Source organism: Rousettus aegyptiacus, unplaced genomic scaffold (assembly GCF_014176215.1).
Source record: "Rousettus aegyptiacus isolate mRouAeg1 unplaced genomic scaffold, mRouAeg1.p scaffold_m13_p_3, whole genome shotgun sequence".
Lineage (NCBI taxonomy): Eukaryota > Metazoa > Chordata > Mammalia > Chiroptera > Pteropodidae > Rousettus > Rousettus aegyptiacus.
The window spans coordinates 124,481,553-124,501,697 of NW_023416306.1; the positions used below are offsets into that span (position 1 = coordinate 124,481,553).

Here is a 20,145-nt window from a genome sequence, read left to right on the forward strand (position 1 = left end):
AATTTGTCCATCTATTTTAATAGAATTCAAAGATAATAGAGTTGGGGGTCTTAATTTGATAACGAATGAGATACCAGTATTGCAATGAATGGGTTGCATAATTTATAATAAATCAGTAAGAGGAAATGTGAATGTCGAGTGTCTTGCAATATTTCTATTTGCTGGGTCAGAGTTTAAGGAATTAAGCTGTAACTAGAGAATTTAATTACTGTTTGAAAGGCTGATGCTGCTTTGCCTCAGGATGGCTCTTGCAAGTTTCTAGCTGATGATTTTCTTAATCAGTGCCCTGCCTTCCAGCCTGAGTTAAAATGGGATTACTTACAGTTACTAGATATTTTAAAATATCATTTTTTGATTGTAAAAGAAGAAATATAAAAAGTCAAACTTTTTACTAATTATGCCACCTACAGCTTGTTTCAGTCTTTGAGAGAGTGTATGTGTATATGGGTACATGTGTATATTTAATCTCTTATTTATTCGTCTATTAACAAAACCTGATACAGTATCATTTAAAATATTATAACATATCATTTGCTATACTTAAAATGTGTAGCTAAAATTGTACATGTACAATATAACTTTTAATGGTAATACCTCTTACTATTGGCTTTTTTCTGACATAGTTACAATGTGAGACATATCTTAGTTGGTCCCTTAGCTCTAACTCCAATATAGATGCAGTTTTCATTATTGAACAGCTATTTGCTTATATAGTACTTTAGTAATGACTTTCCATCAGGGGATGGTTATTTGAGCAAGAGCTTGTTTGTGCCACTAAAATCAGTATTTCTCAACTTTATGAATTCATGGGCATCTATCCAATTAGAGCTGTCCATGTAAGAATGGGTTAAACTCTGATAACTTGGGAAAAGACAGGGTTTGAGATTTTTTTCCTATTTTTAATTTTTTAAAGCTTAATATTTCTTTTTTCAACCACACTTGAGTTTTCAGTCTTAATATTCCGTTTTACAATTAGTGTTCTTTTAAAATTTCTTCCACCCTGATCATTCTCTTTAAAAGGATGATTTGTTTCTGTTTTTCTCTTTTCTTTTCTAGTTGAGGTATGATTAACATAAAACATATATTAGTTTCAGGTGTTCAACATAATTATTTGAAATTTGTATACACAGTGAAATAATAACCATAGTAAGTCTATTTAACATTCATCGCCATACGTAGTCACACATTTTCTTCCTTGTGATAAGAACTTTTAAGATCTCTTTTAGCAACTTTCAAATATGTAATGCAGTGTTATTAACTGTAGTCACCATGTTATACATTATGTTCCCATAACATTAATTTTATAACTGAACATTTGTGTCTTTTGACCCCCTTGACACATTTCTTCCAGCCCCCCAGTATCCACCTCTAGTCACCAACAATGTGTTCTCTATATAAAAGCTTGGTTTTTTGTTTCTTATGTTTTCATTTTTAGATTCCGCATATAAGTGAGATCACATGGTATTTGTCTTTTCTGTCTGACATTTAATTTAGCATAATGGCCTCAAGGTCCACCCATATTGTCACAAATGGCAAGATTTAATTCTTTATTATGGCTGGGTAATATTTATATATATGTATATACCACATCTTCTTTATCCATTAATCCTTTGATGGACACTTTGGTTGTTCCCATATCTTGGCTGTTGTAAATAATGCCGCAATGAACATGGAGGTACATATATCTTTACAAGTTAGTGTTTTTGTTTTCTTTAGGTAAATGCCCAGAAGTGGAATTTCTGAATCATATGGTAGTTCAATTTTATAGAAATTTTAACTCTTTTCTACTGACTTCTCTGTTTCAACTAACTTCTCTCCCTTAATCTCATCGCTGCTGTCATAGGCCCTGCAACATATTATGCCAGAGTGATATCGCAACACCATTCATTGGATCTTTACCATCAAGTTCTACTTCATTGTCATTCTGAGGCTTTTGAAAAGTCCTGGGACAACAATTTTATCTCTTTTTGAAGTTGCACTGAGAAATCACTGCTTGTATAGGTACATTTTTGTATACAGAAAGCAGCTGGCTTTTCTCAACCCTGCAGGGTTCCAAATTAAGATATTCTCAGTCAATTTGTACTGTAAGGCACAAGCAGAGTGAGCCTCTTTGGGCGTAGCTGTGCTCCCTTGAATCTCTGCTTACAGACTGTCTAGCTTGACTTTGTGTGCAGCTCTATTGTATTTCATTTTTGAAAGCAAGATTTAATAAGTAGATGCCAACATTCTGAATTTTCTTTCTGCCATTCATGCTAATAAAGAAAACTTCAGTTGGCATGTGGTCTGAGTTCCAAGGTAGAGTGAGCAACATTTGGAGCAGCTGTATTTCGATTGCATTTTAGAATGAATTGGCTTTCCAGCCTGAGGAATTCAATCTTTACTGTCTGCCCATATCATCTCACAGAGTCAGTTCCACATTTTAAATTCTGCAGTTGCATCTCCCTTAATCCTTTTAAAGTTACTGTATTCGTCACTATTCCTAGTTGCAAATAACAGAGTTTCTCTCCAGTACTTTAGTTAGCTTATGCAGAAAAAGATTATTTGATAGACTTTTAGGTTACTCAAGAATTTTTGGAGAGATGAGAGAGCCAGCCTCTGAAGCTACTGTGTATAAACAGTGTCCAGTTATGTTATGGGGTTTCTTTGGAGAAAACACCATTGCCACCATTAATCAATACTTTTGCTCCTCAGTACTAAATACCAGAAAGTTTGCATCAAAGTACTAAGTATTTCACAACCACTGTTGCCAATAGAGCAAAACCCCAGAAGACAGCCACTCCCTGGTTTTATACCCCTTGCAAAATCCTTTTGTCATTTACAGTATTTGAAACAGCTGTCTCACTGCCGTCTTCACTCTGTAGAGGACAAAATATAAGTTTCTGACAGTTTAAACCTAAAACATAATGGCAAACATTGTTTATTTTTTAATATTTCTCAAAAATACCTCTTTCGAAAATATAAAGAAAGTAGGAGCTGGCAAGTCTTAAAAAAAAATAGAACTAGTGTTAGTAATGTAAGATGTTAACAATAGGGGAATCTGGGTATGGGACATGCAGGAACTCTATACTCTTTGCAACTTTTCTGGGAATCTAAAATTATTCCAAATTTAAAAGTTTATTTAATTAAAATGTGAAAAAAAATGAAATCAGTGAGAAATGCAGAGAGATTGAAATTCCCTGAAGAAAAATCACAAATATATTTATAAGGACACATCATTGATTATTTGTATTTGTCCTGAATTCATTAATTTCACATTTTATTTTGACATTTAAAAAGGAAGAGATTTGTTGATTGAATTTTGTAACTTTAGTAAGCCTCAGTTGTGTGTAGTACATTATTAGATGCTCAATAAATAACAATTTAAGGGAGACTGAAGAAATAGATCGACATATGGATGAAGGCATAGTCCACTTTTGATGTCATATAAAAACAAAAAAATACAAACCAAATTAGTGAAGAAACTTAATGAAAATATGAATGGTCATTTGGAAAGTATACTTCTACCTGGCACAAAAAAATTAGCTATTTCTAATAGAAATTCAGAAAGAAAGATAGTATTGTCTCTCTTCCCTCTTGCTATATAGCACACTCATGTACGTAGTATATGTGTGCATATACATCTTTGAATTATGTACAAAGAGGGAGAGATAATGTGTGTATGCATGTATGTGTGTGTGTGTGTATATATATATATACGCACATACATATACATTATTACTGTTTTACATGGATTACTATTTGTGTATATTTTTAACAAGCTAAACATCTTTAAATTTGTAACAGAAACTAGAGCCTCAAATATTTTTTCTTCAAAAGAAGATAATATATTTTGTCAAAGAATAGATTCTAGAAATACTTACCTATCTTCATTATCTAGAGCTTGCTATTTATTGTACCTGTTATTTGCAGGTAAAAACATATTAAATTTCTGTCTCCTAGAATTTACATGAACTCTGGTGATCTATCAAAAGGTTACAAAAGGGACTTCTTTCTGCTTTTGTAATATTTTGAGTTTTAAGTTTATGGCAATAGTAACTATTTTTTCCTGATACTTTTAAATTTTCTTTCATTATTTTTCTAAGAATGAGGCAAATGAGCTGGTAGTTGGATTTTTGTTTCTACATAGCCTTTTTTTTTGACAACAAAGAAATTAAAACCTTAGTCATTTCTAATATAAATTTTGGGTAAATTGCCAAAGATGTTACTATCTAAATGTTTTTAATGCCGTGATTTCAGTTGTGTGCTTTTTGTAGTTATCTTTGGAATTCTGAGTAGGTGGGAGGCAGCTGTGCTGTTACCCATTCTGAATGCTGCCTTTGGTTGAAAGTGGGCATTGTTAGCAGCTATGGATAAAGTATCATGGATCAATTCTTCCTCTCTCTTTGCTATTTCTACCACATTTTACCAATAAAATAGCTATCAAAGTTGGCGAATTTCTTTGATAATTGTGATATTTTTAAGATTTATAAAGCTATTTTTCCTTCAAATATAAAGGAGATTTAATTTTGGCAAAATTTGCAGATGTTTAAAAATAAATAGATATTTTTTAAATCTAAAATTTGTTGTTTTTTAAAAAATTTATTTGTTTATTTTTTATGATGACATTGGTTAACGAAATCCAGTAAATTTCAGCTGTATATTTTAACAGCAAGGCACATATATATTTACATTGTGTGTTCACCTCCATAGTTAGATTTCTTTGAATGAGTGATACATGCTAGAAACAGTGTCAAGGATAGAGATATTAACAAACAGGCTCTAAATTCAAAAGGAACTTATAAAATAATGGCATTATAATAATATGACTAATATTGGTCCAACATTATGTATCACTGCACTTACTGCTGTGAGACATTATTTCACTTATTTACCATAAACATCTTGTAAGATAGGTATTATTACCCCCATTTTATAGATAAACTGAGATTCGTAGAGGTTAAGTCATAGAAATAGTTCTCAACCTGTTAGACCTAATGACCTTTTTTTTTCATTATTATTTTCAAGCATACAGTATATGGGTTAGGCACGTATATAATTTATGAACTGATCCCCCGATCACTCTATCTTCCCTCTGGCTGTACACCTAGCCATTACCTTACTGTTGTCTGCATTCACTATGCCATGGCTCCTATCCCTGTAACCCTCTAGCAACTACTGATTTGTACTTCTTTAAACCTTCATTGCTTTCTCCCAGCCCCGCCAAACCCCCTTCTTCTGGCTGTCACCTGATTGTCCTCTGTATTCGTGGGTCTGTTTTCAATTCATTTATTCTTTTTATATAAAATAATTCAGGATTTTTTAAAATTCTGAAACAAAATTAAGCAATTTATCAATACAACTTTAAAATCAATCTAACTTTCCAACTATAGTAGAAAAATAAAAGTAATCTAATATGTATTTTAATATGTAAGGGTAGACACAACTACCCTAGAATATATAGTTTAGTAGATATGCTTTCATTTGTAGGTAGAATTATCACAAATGTGATTATCTCAAATGCAGACTGACACAAATATTTTGATTCAAATACTTTGAGTGGTTTTGACATTGGTAATGTAATTTCTCAAAATGGAAAACAACCTTTGTAAGGCTCTGAACAACAACAAAAACTTACTTTAATGATTAGTGATTTACATACTAGTTCTTTGCCAAGAAATTTCAGTATCTAGTAGAACATGTGAAAGAGTTGGTGTTTTTATATAAAGCGATGTCCCAAATTGAGGTCCTTACCAGGACAAAGACATCTTTGTCCATGCCTTTGAGTCATTTCAGATCATGTTGACTGTCCTGTAGAGAGCAGGGTGTCTAAATCCCTGACCCGGTCCATCGAATGCCAGTAGTGCTCTTGAACATTAATGATAACCAAAAAACCCAGAAATTGTCAAAATTCTCTGTGTTGAAACTCCCACATTGAGTGGAAGTAGTGGAGCTATGATTTGCACATTGATGTGTCAAACCTCAAGTGTCATTTTTATATGTGCTATATTATTGATTAATGGGAGAGACATTTGGCAATCTGGTGAAGACTATGGACACTTTTTCAAAATTATATTTTTTAAATGTACAAAATAAAATACATAAAACTGGAAATAAAATAAATTATATTGGTTTAGTTTTGGTATAGTAAAGATAGTTATAAATATTTCAAGTTTCACAACCTTGTAAATGTATATGTAAATTATATGTAAATTTATGGTTTTATTGGTAATGAAAATCTTATATATACTGATAATACTGCTGTGATTTGTTGCCTTATTCATAATTCAAGAAAAAGATGAAGTTTTTTTTATTAGTTTTTTGATCCAACCTCAGGGATGCTCAGAACTCACCCACTGACGCCAGGTTAAAGACCCTTGTACTGGAGTGAATGCATTTACAGAGTAGATTGGGAGCTCTGGGTTTATCATCCTAACTTGTTCAGAAATCTGTAAAAAAAAATAAAAGTTATATAGTGCAGGTGACTAGTTGATTCTTATGGGAATGATTAACAGGCAGAAAAGCATAAAAAAGTGTGTGTACAAAAGCCAGAGTGTCAAGAAAGACCATGTATGTGTGGATGATACTAAGTAGTTTGCTTTGACAGTAGATGGTGGAAGAAACCTGAAAATGAGGAATGGACTAAAATAAACAAATTATTTTTATTTTATTTATTCATTCACTTATTTATTATTTATGCCTACAACACCTGGACTTCCTAGGGGGGGGGGGGTCTCCCATCCAAGTACAAACCTGGCCCAACCCTGCTTAGCTTCCAAGATCAGAAATCGAGCTTGTTCAGGGTGGCATGGCCATAAACCAGGCCGTAGTTCCACTGGGGTGTGAACCCAGGACTTTCTGCGTGTAAAGCAGACATGCTAACCACTACACTATGGAACCACATCTAGCAAATTATTTTTAAAAACAAAAGGATTTCACCCTAGTTCTTGATCTAACAATATATTATTATATTATTAATATTATTATTATTTATTAGTTTATCAAATGGTCTATGTGATGATACCCACTTTCTCAATACTTATCACAGTAAAATTAGCTTTATATTTATGGTGCAGAATTTTCTGAGCATGGAAATGTTACTATAGATAACCATTGTGAATAAGAAATACGTCATAGAGGAAATAACCCAAAGATTTCTGACTTAAATCTGATTATATCTAGTTCAGTTCAAGGAAATAGGATGGAATGAGGTATGATTTTCTCTGATTAACATTATTTAACGAATGCAACTTTTCTTCAATATCTTTGATATCTGCAACGTCCCATCAATAAAATGGGTCAGGGGGGAGTCTTATTTATTATGTAATATACTATGCCTTTCTGGATTTGATAGACTTAAAATAAGTTATTAACATCAAATGCCATTTAGAGCAGTTGTCAGTGGTTAACTTATCCACATTTATTTGCAGTGAGTGCCATAACTCCACAGATCGAATCAAAGTCAGAGTGTGGGATGAAGATGATGATATTAAATCCAGAGTCAAGCAACATTTCAAAAAGGAGTCAGATGATTTTCTGGGACAAACGATTGTAGAAGTGAGGACCCTGAGTGGAGAAATGGATGTCTGGTACAACTTAGGTGACTATTTGAAAAAGTTAAAATTCCAGAATATCTGTGGCATATATTATATTTTCATAGAGATAAAAATAATCAGTGTCTTTCTGAAAAATCCTGTTGGACTTTAGGCAGTTTGTTTTCATTGGAAACTAAAGGTGATAATTTTTTATTCAAATTAAGTATTGAAAAACATTGGTAAATTTGAGATGAAAAGAGAAAAGTCTTTCAAAGAATCAACTGGGTGTCTTTGAGAAAAAAACTATTATTCATTCTTAATTTTTAAACTGTAAAACATAGCTCCAAAAACTTTTGCCAAATGTATCAAAAACAAATAATCAACCTATGACTTAATGCCATTTGACTTATTTCCTTTTAGTCTCTTAAAAATTTTGTCGGTAAAGTAGAAGTGTATTTTGGATATCTTCCAAACAGTGACATGAAAGTTGGCTTTAGATGTCAATACCAAGTACATGTGTGGACTTAGCATTTACTCTAATCATGACAATGTTGAGAATATGTTTAATTGGCATGATTTCTAAATGAAATTTTATTATGGAACCAAGAATTAAATATGTTTAAATTTGACTTTTATTAAAATTGGATAATAACCTGGAATCTTCAGTGCTGATTTAATAACAGTAAAAATAGATGGATCACCTCAGTTTCTGTAAAGGACATGATCCAAAGTTTCTTAATCATATCATCTGAAATGTTTTAATTAAATTTGTAAGAGCCAGTGTGACTCAAAGAATGATTTACACAGTTCTAAGGTTATAAAGGGTTTTGATTTAGGATACCAGTATATTTTAGCAATTAAAGAGTACTTTTGGGTTTTTAAAAATCTTATACTTCAAATAATGTAATATTTGACAAAGTAAAGGGATAAGGTCATATAGAATTCACGAAACTCTAGATTATATAACAATTTAAAGGAAAGAGATATAACTTATCTCGACACAAAATTCAAGCTCAACTAAGAACTCATTATCAAAAATATTTTAAAGACGTCTTCCTTAAAAGGAATTGATGTATCTACATTATTGGCTTAAAATTTTTACCTCAATTATAATGATCATCCTTCTGTATCTTGTTAATCCTCTTGAACGGCTTTATATGTGAAAATAGAGATATTAGGCAAGGGTAAACATCAGGCCATCAACTCTGCATAAATTGTGTTTTAATTAAAATGATTTGCCTAGACATATTGTTTTTCTGTACTAAGGTAGTATGTCTTTGAATTGAGGCAGTAAGAATTCATAACAGAAATTCCTCAGATTTTTTTTTTTTTTGATAAAACATCCATGGATGTAGTATTCAGCATGCTAAGGCACTTGATGTGCCACTAGTAAAGTCAGCTCCCCAGCTCTCATGCTGAAACTGCCCTTCTGTCTATGGAGAGGAAGATATGATGCAACATGACATGGAAGCTTTTGCCTGCTCATCCTCAGTTTGTTCTTTTATGCCCTCATTGCTGGTGTCTAACCTTTTAAAATAAAGAAGGAGGAATAGAGGACAAGTTTTAGCTTTGTGTAAAATCCTTCAGTGGTTCAATCCACTTAAGCACCATATATTTTCATGCTTTGTACAATGTTCTTCCTTACTCATCACTTAGAATTTATTCCACCATGCAGAAGAGAACTTAGCTGAAAGCCCTAGGTATCCAAGCAGAGCCTGTGTTGCTTGAACCTAGTGGGATGATAATAATTAAAATCAAAGAACCAGTACTCCTTCCCTGGGCTGTAGAAAGGGCTCTGTGGCAAATAGGTCCTAGGACTTGCATTTCTCTTGGCACCAGAAAGGAATGTAAATATTTGCTGAGAATCAGTTATCACCCAGTCAGTGAGAGAAACTCTCGTGATCCTGGCACTCCTGATGGAAGAATCTTCATAGCACAATTACTATTAAATATTAGCAATAGAATTTAAGCGGATATTTCATAAGAAAGTAGTAAACTTTAAGATTTAATATGATCACATACGGCTAAAAATACAGTTATACTTAGAAAGAGAGTCAATTAAAGAAGTATTCGCCACTTCTGCTGCTCTCAGTTTCATTTGTGAAATGGGTCAACTTGCCTCTTTATATTTTATTTGTGAAGTAGGTGTCAAATGTAGATCCTCTACCTACATTCACACTCTAGGAATTTTGTGACTATGTTTTTATTTCTCTCAAAGCTACTTATTGGTTCATATTGGACACATATGTGCATGCCCTGCACACACTATTTGACTGAATTAATTACATATTGAGTCTATTCAGATAGTTACTCCAACACTCGTAAGTAAACACAGGGTATAGACTATATAGCTCTTTATGAATCACTAACAAAAAATAATGATTAATAATTTTTTTTAATTAGGCAGAGCTTTTCAAGTGCAGAAATATAGAGAGGTGGTTGCTTTTAGATAAAATACTTCCCTGGTTAATTTTATCTTTAAGCTATATTGCTTTTAATTGCCCAGATAATTTAATTTTGTTGTATAAACTAACCAAATACACAGAAATTTATATCAGAATGGCAGGGTCTTCTGATTAAGGTTTTCTATGTGAATTTTCGATAATGCAGTTTTACAATCACACTGACACAATAAGCACATTGCTTTAAATTATATTTAGCAGAATCATATAGTTAGATAATAATCAGACTTGATATAGAAAAATGGTTTTTAGCAATGTATGCCTCCTTTCAAGCTTTTGAGAAATCATATGAGAAATATGGTATTATCAGAAATGACTGACCAATTGCTTTTCACTTTATCAGAGAAACGGACAGATAAGTCAGCTGTATCTGGAGCCATTCGATTAAAAATCAATGTGGAAATAAAAGGAGAAGAGAAGGTTGCTCCATATCATATACAATATACATGTTTACATGAGGTAAGTAAATTGAATTTTATTAATAATAAACCCTAGAAAAGAAATTGGTCTTGGTTATGGATCATACAACAAAATATTTGATTTTAAAATGTGATTGAATTAGGTTTGCGGAGTTGTTCCTGGAGTTCTTACTCTGTGCTGTAGTAGTAATGAGCTAGGGTATCAGACAGCATATGAATTGCCCCCTACAGAGAAGGCTAGTGTCCTCTAATGAGAGTTTAGAACAAGCACTTGAGGCAGGTATTAATAAACAAGGCAATAAGATAATAAGTCAACCAAATGAAATTACCATCTTCCAAGGAGGACAGACTATTAAAAAGCATTCATTGAAGAAATAAGTCATGACAAATATTTTGGAACAGTTAACAATAGAGCACTTTAGTAACGCAGGAAAGCATCCAATAACATGATTGTTTTTGAGAACTCTGAGTTAGTGTTCTAGTTTTATTGAAGATTTAATTAGGAATATTATTTACAACTAGAAGTGTAAAAATGCTAATATTGTATCTATGGCTTTTGGGAACCAAAGTAATAAGCAGTGTTTTTTTTTCCTCCTTTTTCTGAGTACCACAAAAGGCTTCAGACATATTGAACCCTTCACCATTTAACTACCCTTACTACAAACATATCTGGATATGAAGAGTATCAGAATGTATTTACCCACTCATGGTAGTAGAGAATATACCCGCCCAAAAGGTAGGGCCTAAATGGCTTCAGAGAGATATAGTCCACCCAGTTTGAATCTAAAAGGCAGAATCACCAGTTCCCTGCTATGCCTCAATGTAGATACACAAATAGTCTTGGGCTGCTGTTGAATGCTTTTCATCTAAGAACTTAATTAGAGGTGTTACCAGAACCTTTCTCTGATACAAACGACACTTGTCCTATGAATCAAAAGCTATGAGGTGAAGTCAAAGAATGCACCTTTCCCCATGTTCAGATTGCTACAGAGAAAGTACTTAACTAAAACAGAAATAGATAATTGAGAGAATCTTTTCTCCTTGCATATTATTTTTCCTAAATATATCTATGAAAATTTGAATGTGTAATTCTTTGCCACCTGCATTTTACTAAAGAAGGAATGAAGAACAGTATTTAAGTTTTTTGCACATTATACAATAATAGGCTTAAATTCCTGACTACAATCTGTCCAGTGTTATCATTTCTTCAAGAAATGTGGTTAATGGTTAAGTTTTCAGACCAATTAAAAAAAAAAAATCCCTTGAACTGGCAGAGATGGGAGCCAACTCTGGCCTTAAAGTGTGGGCAGAGAAGATTTGGGATCAGAGAGACAGCATTATGCTTTTGCTTTTCAGAGTTTTTTCTGCTGGTCCAAGAACCAAAACACTGAAATCCAAGAAAGGGTCCTTCCCTGACACAGGCTGCATTCATGCAGCAATTCCTAAATTTGTTTGAAGCAAAAAGGAATTGTATGTAGTGAGTTTTTCCATTACAGTATTCTCAAACATTCATTTTCAACCTCAATTCATTGCCCCGATTCCTGCCATTTTGCAGCCAAAGTCATTTAGCATCATTTACATTCCAAGATTCTATATTAACATAACCAAAATCAGGTTATTCATTCAGGGCTCTACAATTTACTCAGAACCCTTGATATGTACTAGCATTTAGAAATATTCACATACAAAAAATTTTACTTCTAAAATGACTTGGTATGTATGAAACATTTAAATCATTGATTCTGTATAGACCTAGGCAGAAATAAAATCAATTTGCATAAAGATGAAGATAGTTAGAATAAAAATCCAAGCTATTCTATTGTTTATAGATGTTGATGAAACATTAGATGCAATTACAATGCAAGTATAATTTACTAAAAGTTACAGTTAAATATTTCCAGCCTATTCTAAGACATTATTGAACAATTGAAAACCATTTACTTTTAGAATCTGTTCCATTACTTGACCGAAGTGAAATCTAATGGTGCAGTGAAAATCCCCGAGGTCAAAGGGGATGAAGCCTGGAAGGTTTTCTTTGATGATGCTTCGCAAGAAATAGTTGACGAATTTGCCATGCGTTATGGAATTGAATCCATTTATCAAGCAATGACGTAAGTACTGTCAAACATTTATGTGTTCAAAAATGTTTGTTGAAATCTAAAGAAAAAAGATCATTCATCTCGTTTCTTCTAATTCAAACAAAATTTTGATTAAAAAGACAATTACATTTTAATGTGCCAGTTTGATGCTGGCTACCCTCTCTCTTACAGCTATAGAATATTAAGGATTTGGTAACTCACTCCCAATATATTCCCAGTCCTTCTTGTGTTCTCAAAGTGTGGTTCCTTGGCTCACAGCATTAGCAGCACCTGGGAACTTAGCAATGCAAATTCTCCATCCTACCCTAGACCTACTACTAAATCAGAAACTCTGAGGGTTGGGCCCAATGATCTGTTTTAATAAGTCCTATGTGTAGTTCTCTTACGCTCTGAAGATTGAGAACCAATGCCTAATGTGATATCATAGGAAACTAAAGCCTGATGATTAAAGTGCAGTGTCCAAGGTTACAGAGCTTATTAATGTCAGTGATACATCTAGAGCCGTTACAGTATCTTGACCCTAACATTAGGCTATATTGTTTCTTTCTATATTTATATAGTTGCTGCTAATTCAGTAAAACCAATATTTATTGAGCATCCATAAAATCCAAATACTCTAGTAAAAATAACTATACAGAAGTGACCCATACAGACACATAACCACTACTTTAAGGATTCAGAATAGGGTTATTAATTGCCTATAGTTTATCGTTTGAAACCTCGTCTAAGATTGTAAATGCACTTTGTTCATATATATATACCGTATGTAATAAGTAAACTATGTACATATATTAGAGGACTGTTCTTTCCTATTAACAACCAAATCATTTTTCGTATGAGTGAAATAGATGTTGACCCAAATAGTCATTTTCAACCATCTTAATGATTGATGTGTATCAGGCTCTTCTTCAAGTTTACCATCCATAGCATTTAATTACCAGTCATAATTATGGAACAGCATATGTAAAAATTAATTTCTTTAAATGCTTTGATAAAACGTGTTTACTTTTTCACTTTACAGAATGTCCTAATGTTAAATAATAAAGACATCGATTTCTTAGGCATGAAAAGGAACTTATAGGTCACCTAAATGAGCCTCCTTCCAAATCAGGAAACCCTGTTATTGCATCTGACTGGTGGGCATTATTCTTCTGCTTGTTCATGTCCAGTAACAGGGAGCTTACTCCTTTCGAGGAAGCCTATTTTGTGATTGAGTTTGCCATCTGCAATGTCCCAAGTCAGTGGCTATAATTCCGCAGAACACCTAGTACGAAATCTGAATACAATTAAAATGTAACTATTATTAACAGTCTAAAGTAAATGAAGTGTTCTGCCAAGAGAGAGTCATGTTAAAAAATATATATCTTCTAGAGAGAATCCTGGTAAAAGAAGGATTACATTAGATTTATTGCAAATATAACTGTGAGCTTATTCAGATTTTTTTTTCCTGTTTCTCATATTCTGAGCACAATCATATTAATATGGAAAAATGGTAAATGTATGATAGTTTAAGAAAGAGTCATCTCTCCTTAATTTTATCACTTGTATTTTTCAATTTTAACCTATGTAAATGACAATAATAAAACAATACTTTGGGGTACTTATTAGTATCAAGTGACCTGCAAGTGAATGGGGTCCTATAATGTTTGTAAGACTCAGTTTTGATAAAGCCTTTTCTCACTCTAGAAACTAGTCTAAAGCAGGGGTCAGCAAAAGTTTTTTTTCTTGTGAAGGGCCAGATAGTTAATATTTTCAGTTTTCTGGGTCCTATGATCTCTGTCACAACTGCTCAACTCTGCACTCCTAGTACAAAAGCAGTCCTAGATATTAAGTAAAAAATGAGCATGGCCATGGTCTGATAAAACTTTATTTTAAAAACAAAAGCTGTGGACTGGTTTTGCTGTGAGCCTTAGATTGCCAACTGTGGGTCTAAAGCAAGGCAGATAGGCATAAGGAATAAGAATGCCTTTTTGTGTGCATGATGAATTGACACTTGCACTTTGATGATAACAAAACGTGGTAGATTATATCTGCTCGTGCTTATACATTTTATTTGATATTGACATCTTTATTTTATTAAAAGTTTCTTTTAGCATGAAGTGTGAACCACGTTGGTCTTATCATTTCCCTCAACTTGACGAAACTTTAGACAGGCCTCTTTCTACCTCTAGGCCCTCACCTCCCTTTTACCTTATTACAGAATCCAGAGGCCTAACCCCAGAGTCCTCCAACTTCTCTTTTTTTAGAGCATTTACTTTAGAAAATTTATCATTGTAGATTCTTTCTGTGGCCTTTTGAGATGTAAACCTTTTGAAAGACTGGTCAGTTTTATAATCCAGGACTGGCTTTCTCAAAGACTAGGGAGAGCCATCTCTTTTTAACGTAATCACCAAGGAAGCTAGGCCCCTGTCTCCTAATCTATGTGGGAGGGTAAAAGCCTGACTTGGGTAAGGGCCTTGCTCTAAGTTGTAATACTTATCCTGTCATGAGAATAAGAAAGTTTATTTTTTTTTCCTTTGGATAATGTCACTTAGCAAATGCAGTTGACTAGGATTCCCTCCACTCCAACTCTTAGAAACTTTCCCCATCATTCCCCACCTCAGATCTTAAGATCTCCATCTTTCATTTCAGTGGAGTTGAGTTCAAACTGAGTTTTCATGTTTCTTTTTTATAGCATAGCCTTCAATAAAAGAGTTCTTTTCTAACTCTGTTCATTGCAGTTTTTGCTTTGACACTACAAAATTTACCACTTCACCAGAACAACAAAAAAAAAATCCTATTTTTGACAATCTAGTAACTCTTAGTTTCTTTTATTTTTCAAATACAGTCGACATACAATATCATATTAGTTTCAGGTGTATAAAATAGTGATCAGACATTTATATAATTTACAAAGTGATCACCCTGATAGGTGTAGTACCCATTTGACATCATACATAGTTATTACAATATTATTGACTATATTCTCTATGTTCTGTACATCCCCATGACTATTTTTATATCTGCCAATTTGTACATATTAATCCCTTCCCCTTTTCTACCCATCCCCCCACTCTCTCATCTGCTAACCATCAATTTGTTCTTTGTATCTATGAGTTTGTTCATTTACTTTGTTTTTTAGATTCCACATATAAGTGAAATCATATGGTATTTGTCTTGTCCTTCTCTGACTTATTTCACTTAGCATAATACCCTCTAGGTCCATCCATCTTGCTGAAAATGACAAGATTACATTTTTTTCTTTATGACCAAGTAGTATTCCATTGTATATACATGCCACCTCATCTTTATTCAATTATATATTAATGAGCACTTAGGATCCTTCAATATCTTGGCTATTGTAAATAGTGCTGCAATGAAATAGGGTTGCATGTATTTTTTCATATTAGTGTTTTAAATTTCTTCAAATAAATACCCAGAAGTGAAATTGCTGGGTTGTATAGTACTTCCATTAATTTTTTGAGGAAACTCCTTTCTTTTTTTCCATAATGGCTGTACCAGTTTACAATCTCACCAACAGTGCATAAGGGTTCTCTTTTCTCCACATCCTTGCCAACACGATTATTGGTTTATTGATGTTAGCCATTCTAACAGGTGTGAGGTGATATCTTATGATGGTTTCAATTTGCATTTTTCTAGTGATTAATGACGTTGAGCATCTTGTCACAAGTCTATTGACTATCTTTGGAGAAAGGTACATGCAGGTCCTCTGCCCATTTTTAAATCAGATTTTTTTTTACTGTTACATTGTATGAGTCTCTTATATATTTTAGATATTAACCCCTTATCAGACATATCATCCGTGAATATCTTCTCTCATTCAGTAGTTGATGGTTTCCTTTACTGTGCAAAAATGTTTTAATTTGATGTAGTCTATTTGTTTACATTTTCTTCTGTTTCACTTGCCTGAGGAGACATAATGTTGATATGTTAATATTATAATTAAATGTATATTTATGAGATATAATAGAATGAAATTAGAGCACTTGAATCGAAAAATTTACAAGTTGAAATATTGAATTAAGAAGTCACATCTTTTGTTACTACTTTATAAGAAGTTCTGAATGCCTGATAGAAAGTTAATACATACTTGTAATTAAATAAATTGAAAGCAAAAGTTGTTTGTCAGTATCATATTTATTCTCAATTTCTTCGGGCATATCTCTTCATGTCAGACATTTTCAGCTGCCAGAAGCAAGTAAAGTGGAACTGAAAAGTTTAAGTCAATGTAGGTATCAGGTTTACCATTTGTGTTGCATTTAAGTGTTTTCGAGCATATCATATTGATTATTTCTAATAACTTGAAGAAGTTTCAGATTACCAACATTCTTATGTCACTTATTGAAATATAACTTTCAGTGCTGCTTTTGACCATAATTTCCAAATGATGCTTTTGTAATTGAACTTAACTTGAGCTCTAACCTGCTGACCAATGAGTCACTCACCAAAAAAAAAAAAAGAACAAAAGTTTATGAATAACCAGCCATATCTTTGAATTTAAACTGGTTGCCTATCAAATCAGTATTTTTCTATTATGTTTAAACCTTACTTCAGGGGACCAAAAACCATAACCAGAAAACCAGTCAACAACAACACATGAGTAGATATGACAAGTTTATCTAAGAAGTATTTTGTCTTAATTTTTAAAAACAAAATATTAGGGAACTCAGCTTTAAGGAAGAAAAAAATGTCCTATCTGTGTATTAACACATAAGTTTGAGAACAAAACTGCTTAAAATCTTGTAAATTTTCCTAGACATCAAATCACAGTTCTTTTTGATATGCTTAGCAAAGTCCCAGGCAACTTTATAACTTTCCTCTTTTATTAGAAATTGCTTGATTTCTTTGGCATACTCCCATTTATCTGAAGATGAAAATAAGTGAAGGTAAAATGTCTAGTAAGTCAGAGGGTCTGGTTGTACATTGCTAAATTTTCCTCTTGTGTATTTCTCATCATATGCAGAAGGTTGAATCTATTTTGCTGGTAAATAATCTGAACATTAATACCAAACTCCAGTCCTCCAATGTACCTTCTATTTACTGCAAACACTCTCTTCTTTTATAACAGAAGATTTTCTGTGAGGGCACAATTTATTAGCCCTATTTCTTGCATAAAAATGTATCCTTTGTTTGGAACATTCATGAGAAGGGGGAAAGGGATTACAATTTTCTTCTTTGGAAAGTGATTGATCGAGGACCTGGAGGATTTGTCTAACATGGCAAGTGCAATCATCCATCTAAAATAAAGGCAGTTTTCCAATTTATGTCAGTGAGACTGAGAATATGTTCTCTTTTCAGAGGAGCATACTAAAGCACATATTTAACATCATGAGGTTAGGCATAGAACCCATTTCCTGTATGAGAATTTGAGAGTCCTTGATGCTTTCTACTTATTAATGCCAGCATATATGTTCTTAATAATGTTCTGACAGACCAACTGTTCACTCCTGAACATACACATGGAATTTCATGTCTAACTTTAAGGATTAAAGTGTTTTCGGGAAGTGATTTCTGTCAAGCAAATACATTTTAACTGAGTCTTTCATTTTTTATAAAATGAAGCCCAAGGCGTCTCACAAAATCTGAGATTCTGTTAGACTATACCGTCATATGCCTCTATAATACCAAATAAGAGAAAACCATTAGTTCAATGTTTCTCATTTGGGCATGCTTAAAAAAACCTGTATTTGGCACGGGGCATCTTAACCTAATTCATATTTGAACCAGACCTGCTGGAATATGGTTTTCTTTAAAACTACTAATCTATTTTAACTGCTTGAGCTATGACTCTGCTTTCTAAGGAGTGTGCTGCTCTATTGAGTCATTCATTCCTTTAGGAAATGTATTGAATGCCTATCATGTGCCAGAAAGTTTTCTAGGCACTGAGAATATATCAATGAACAAGAAGCCAAGGTCAAGTCTCTCATGGAGCCCACATTTCAGAAGGCATAATGCATTTATTTGATAGACACCTTCTAAGTAAGTAAGAGGATGTATATAGGGCAATAGGGATACAGCTATAAAAGACCTTTTCCCCTGTGAGCTCATTTTCTTGGGGTGGGGAGTCAGTGAGAAGTTAAAAAATAACAAGATGGTATAATAGAGGTATACCTAGGTGCTGTAAGAGCATAGAGAGAGGACTAAATTCAGGAACAGATGAGGAGAGCTGTCAGAGAAAGCTGATGGACAGCTTGAGGGTCCCATCCTTACTTGTTCTTCAATTTCCATCATTTCTCTAAATGCTGTGTGTTTCCTTACCTCCTGTCCTACCCCACTGCCCTCAGAAAACTTTGAAATTGAGTTGGAGCAATCCATTGCATCTATGAAAATATGTGATGCTTTTGGTCAAAGGAGAAGGGATCATTAAATGTTTGAGCCCCTCTTTAGTGACAAGGATGAATAAAATATTCACTTATCACTGAAATGCATGCTAATCTGAATTTTTGAGAAGCAATGTGATAAATATTGTTTTAGTATATTTCAAACATCAAGAATACAGATAGTTTTTTCTTTCATCTTGTATTGTTTCATGGAAAACCCCTCTAAGCATCTAAGAATCATTGTTTCTTTGGAGCGTCTTTCCAATTATCCTGCTCTTATTTTTATTAAAAAATAATTGATTGTTAAATCCTTTGAATCTAAGGCATTTTCACCACAAGATGGGTGTGATTAGGGACAATTATCCATGAAAAGGCAGGCAACTTAGATTATTTTTTTCCCATTATGCCCACAAAACAGTAGCAGTCCAGATGTGTTATTTGAAGTACACATGACTTCTCAGTATTTTGCCAGTAATATTTTGAGAACTAATGGTTGATAATGTTGTAGCAGTTGCTTCAGCTGAAAACTTGCCAATATCTATCTCATTATTGGCAATTTAAGCATCATTTTTTGGAGTTTGTTACTCCAACTTTTCCCATGGAACTGAAATTCCATTTGCTAAATTGCTTTGACACTAACCCCATTTTTGTGCAAAAGCAAGCTCAAGTGAATTTAACATTATTAATTAATTGTTTTTAGTCAAGTCTGTGCGAGGAAATGTTAAGCGTTTGCAGAAATTACAGCAGTATTTTTTGACCTATTTTATTCAAAGGTGTACTTTTTGAAGGGGAGGTTTGCTGCAAGGATATACTCAGTCACTTTAAATTGTTAATTGTACTTTTAATTCTGTTTCCCTTCTTCCCCTTAGAATAATTTAAATAGTATTGGATCTGTAGCCTTTAAAAGGAAATAATTTTCAAGGAGATGGTTAGAAGCACGAAAGTTTGCCTTGACAGTAACTACACAGAAAGAAAGGGCATGCAGACTCGGAGCCAGACACTGCCAAATTGAAGACCATGTTAGAAACCTGTTAGCTGAAAACTATCAAAAAGCAAAAGAGGCCTTAGGATGACATCCTTGTCATTCCTACTGACTGTGGGCATCAGTAGAATTAAATGTTGATAGTATGAGGAAGTAATGCATATGGCTGGACACAATGAAGTCTCTGTGTTCAGAGATGTATGGCATTTTAAAGCTTGTAAGGTTTAAGTCTTCTAATAGCCCTTTCATTGTACAGATAAAGAAACATTCTAGGAATGATAAAGTTTCTCTTCGAAGGTCGCAGAGCAGGGCTAGAATTAGAATGAATCACCTCTTTCTCCACCTCCCCCAT

General features: G+C 33.3%; 1 protein-coding gene across 5 annotated transcripts in view; it reads left to right on the forward strand.

Moving 5' to 3' along the window:
* UNC13C (unc-13 homolog C) overlaps nt 1-20,145 on the forward strand; it is a 620,140-nt gene that overhangs the window by 370,419 nt on the left and 229,576 nt on the right. For all 5 annotated transcript variants that reach the window (XM_016153676.2, XM_016153674.2, XM_016153678.2 and 2 more), the window contains 3 exons: nt 7,407-7,576; nt 10,317-10,432; nt 12,340-12,503. In XM_016153676.2, coding sequence (XP_016009162.2) covers nt 7,407-7,576; nt 10,317-10,432; nt 12,340-12,503 — 450 coding nt within the window. The remainder of the gene's footprint in view (nt 1-7,406; nt 7,577-10,316; nt 10,433-12,339; nt 12,504-20,145) is intronic.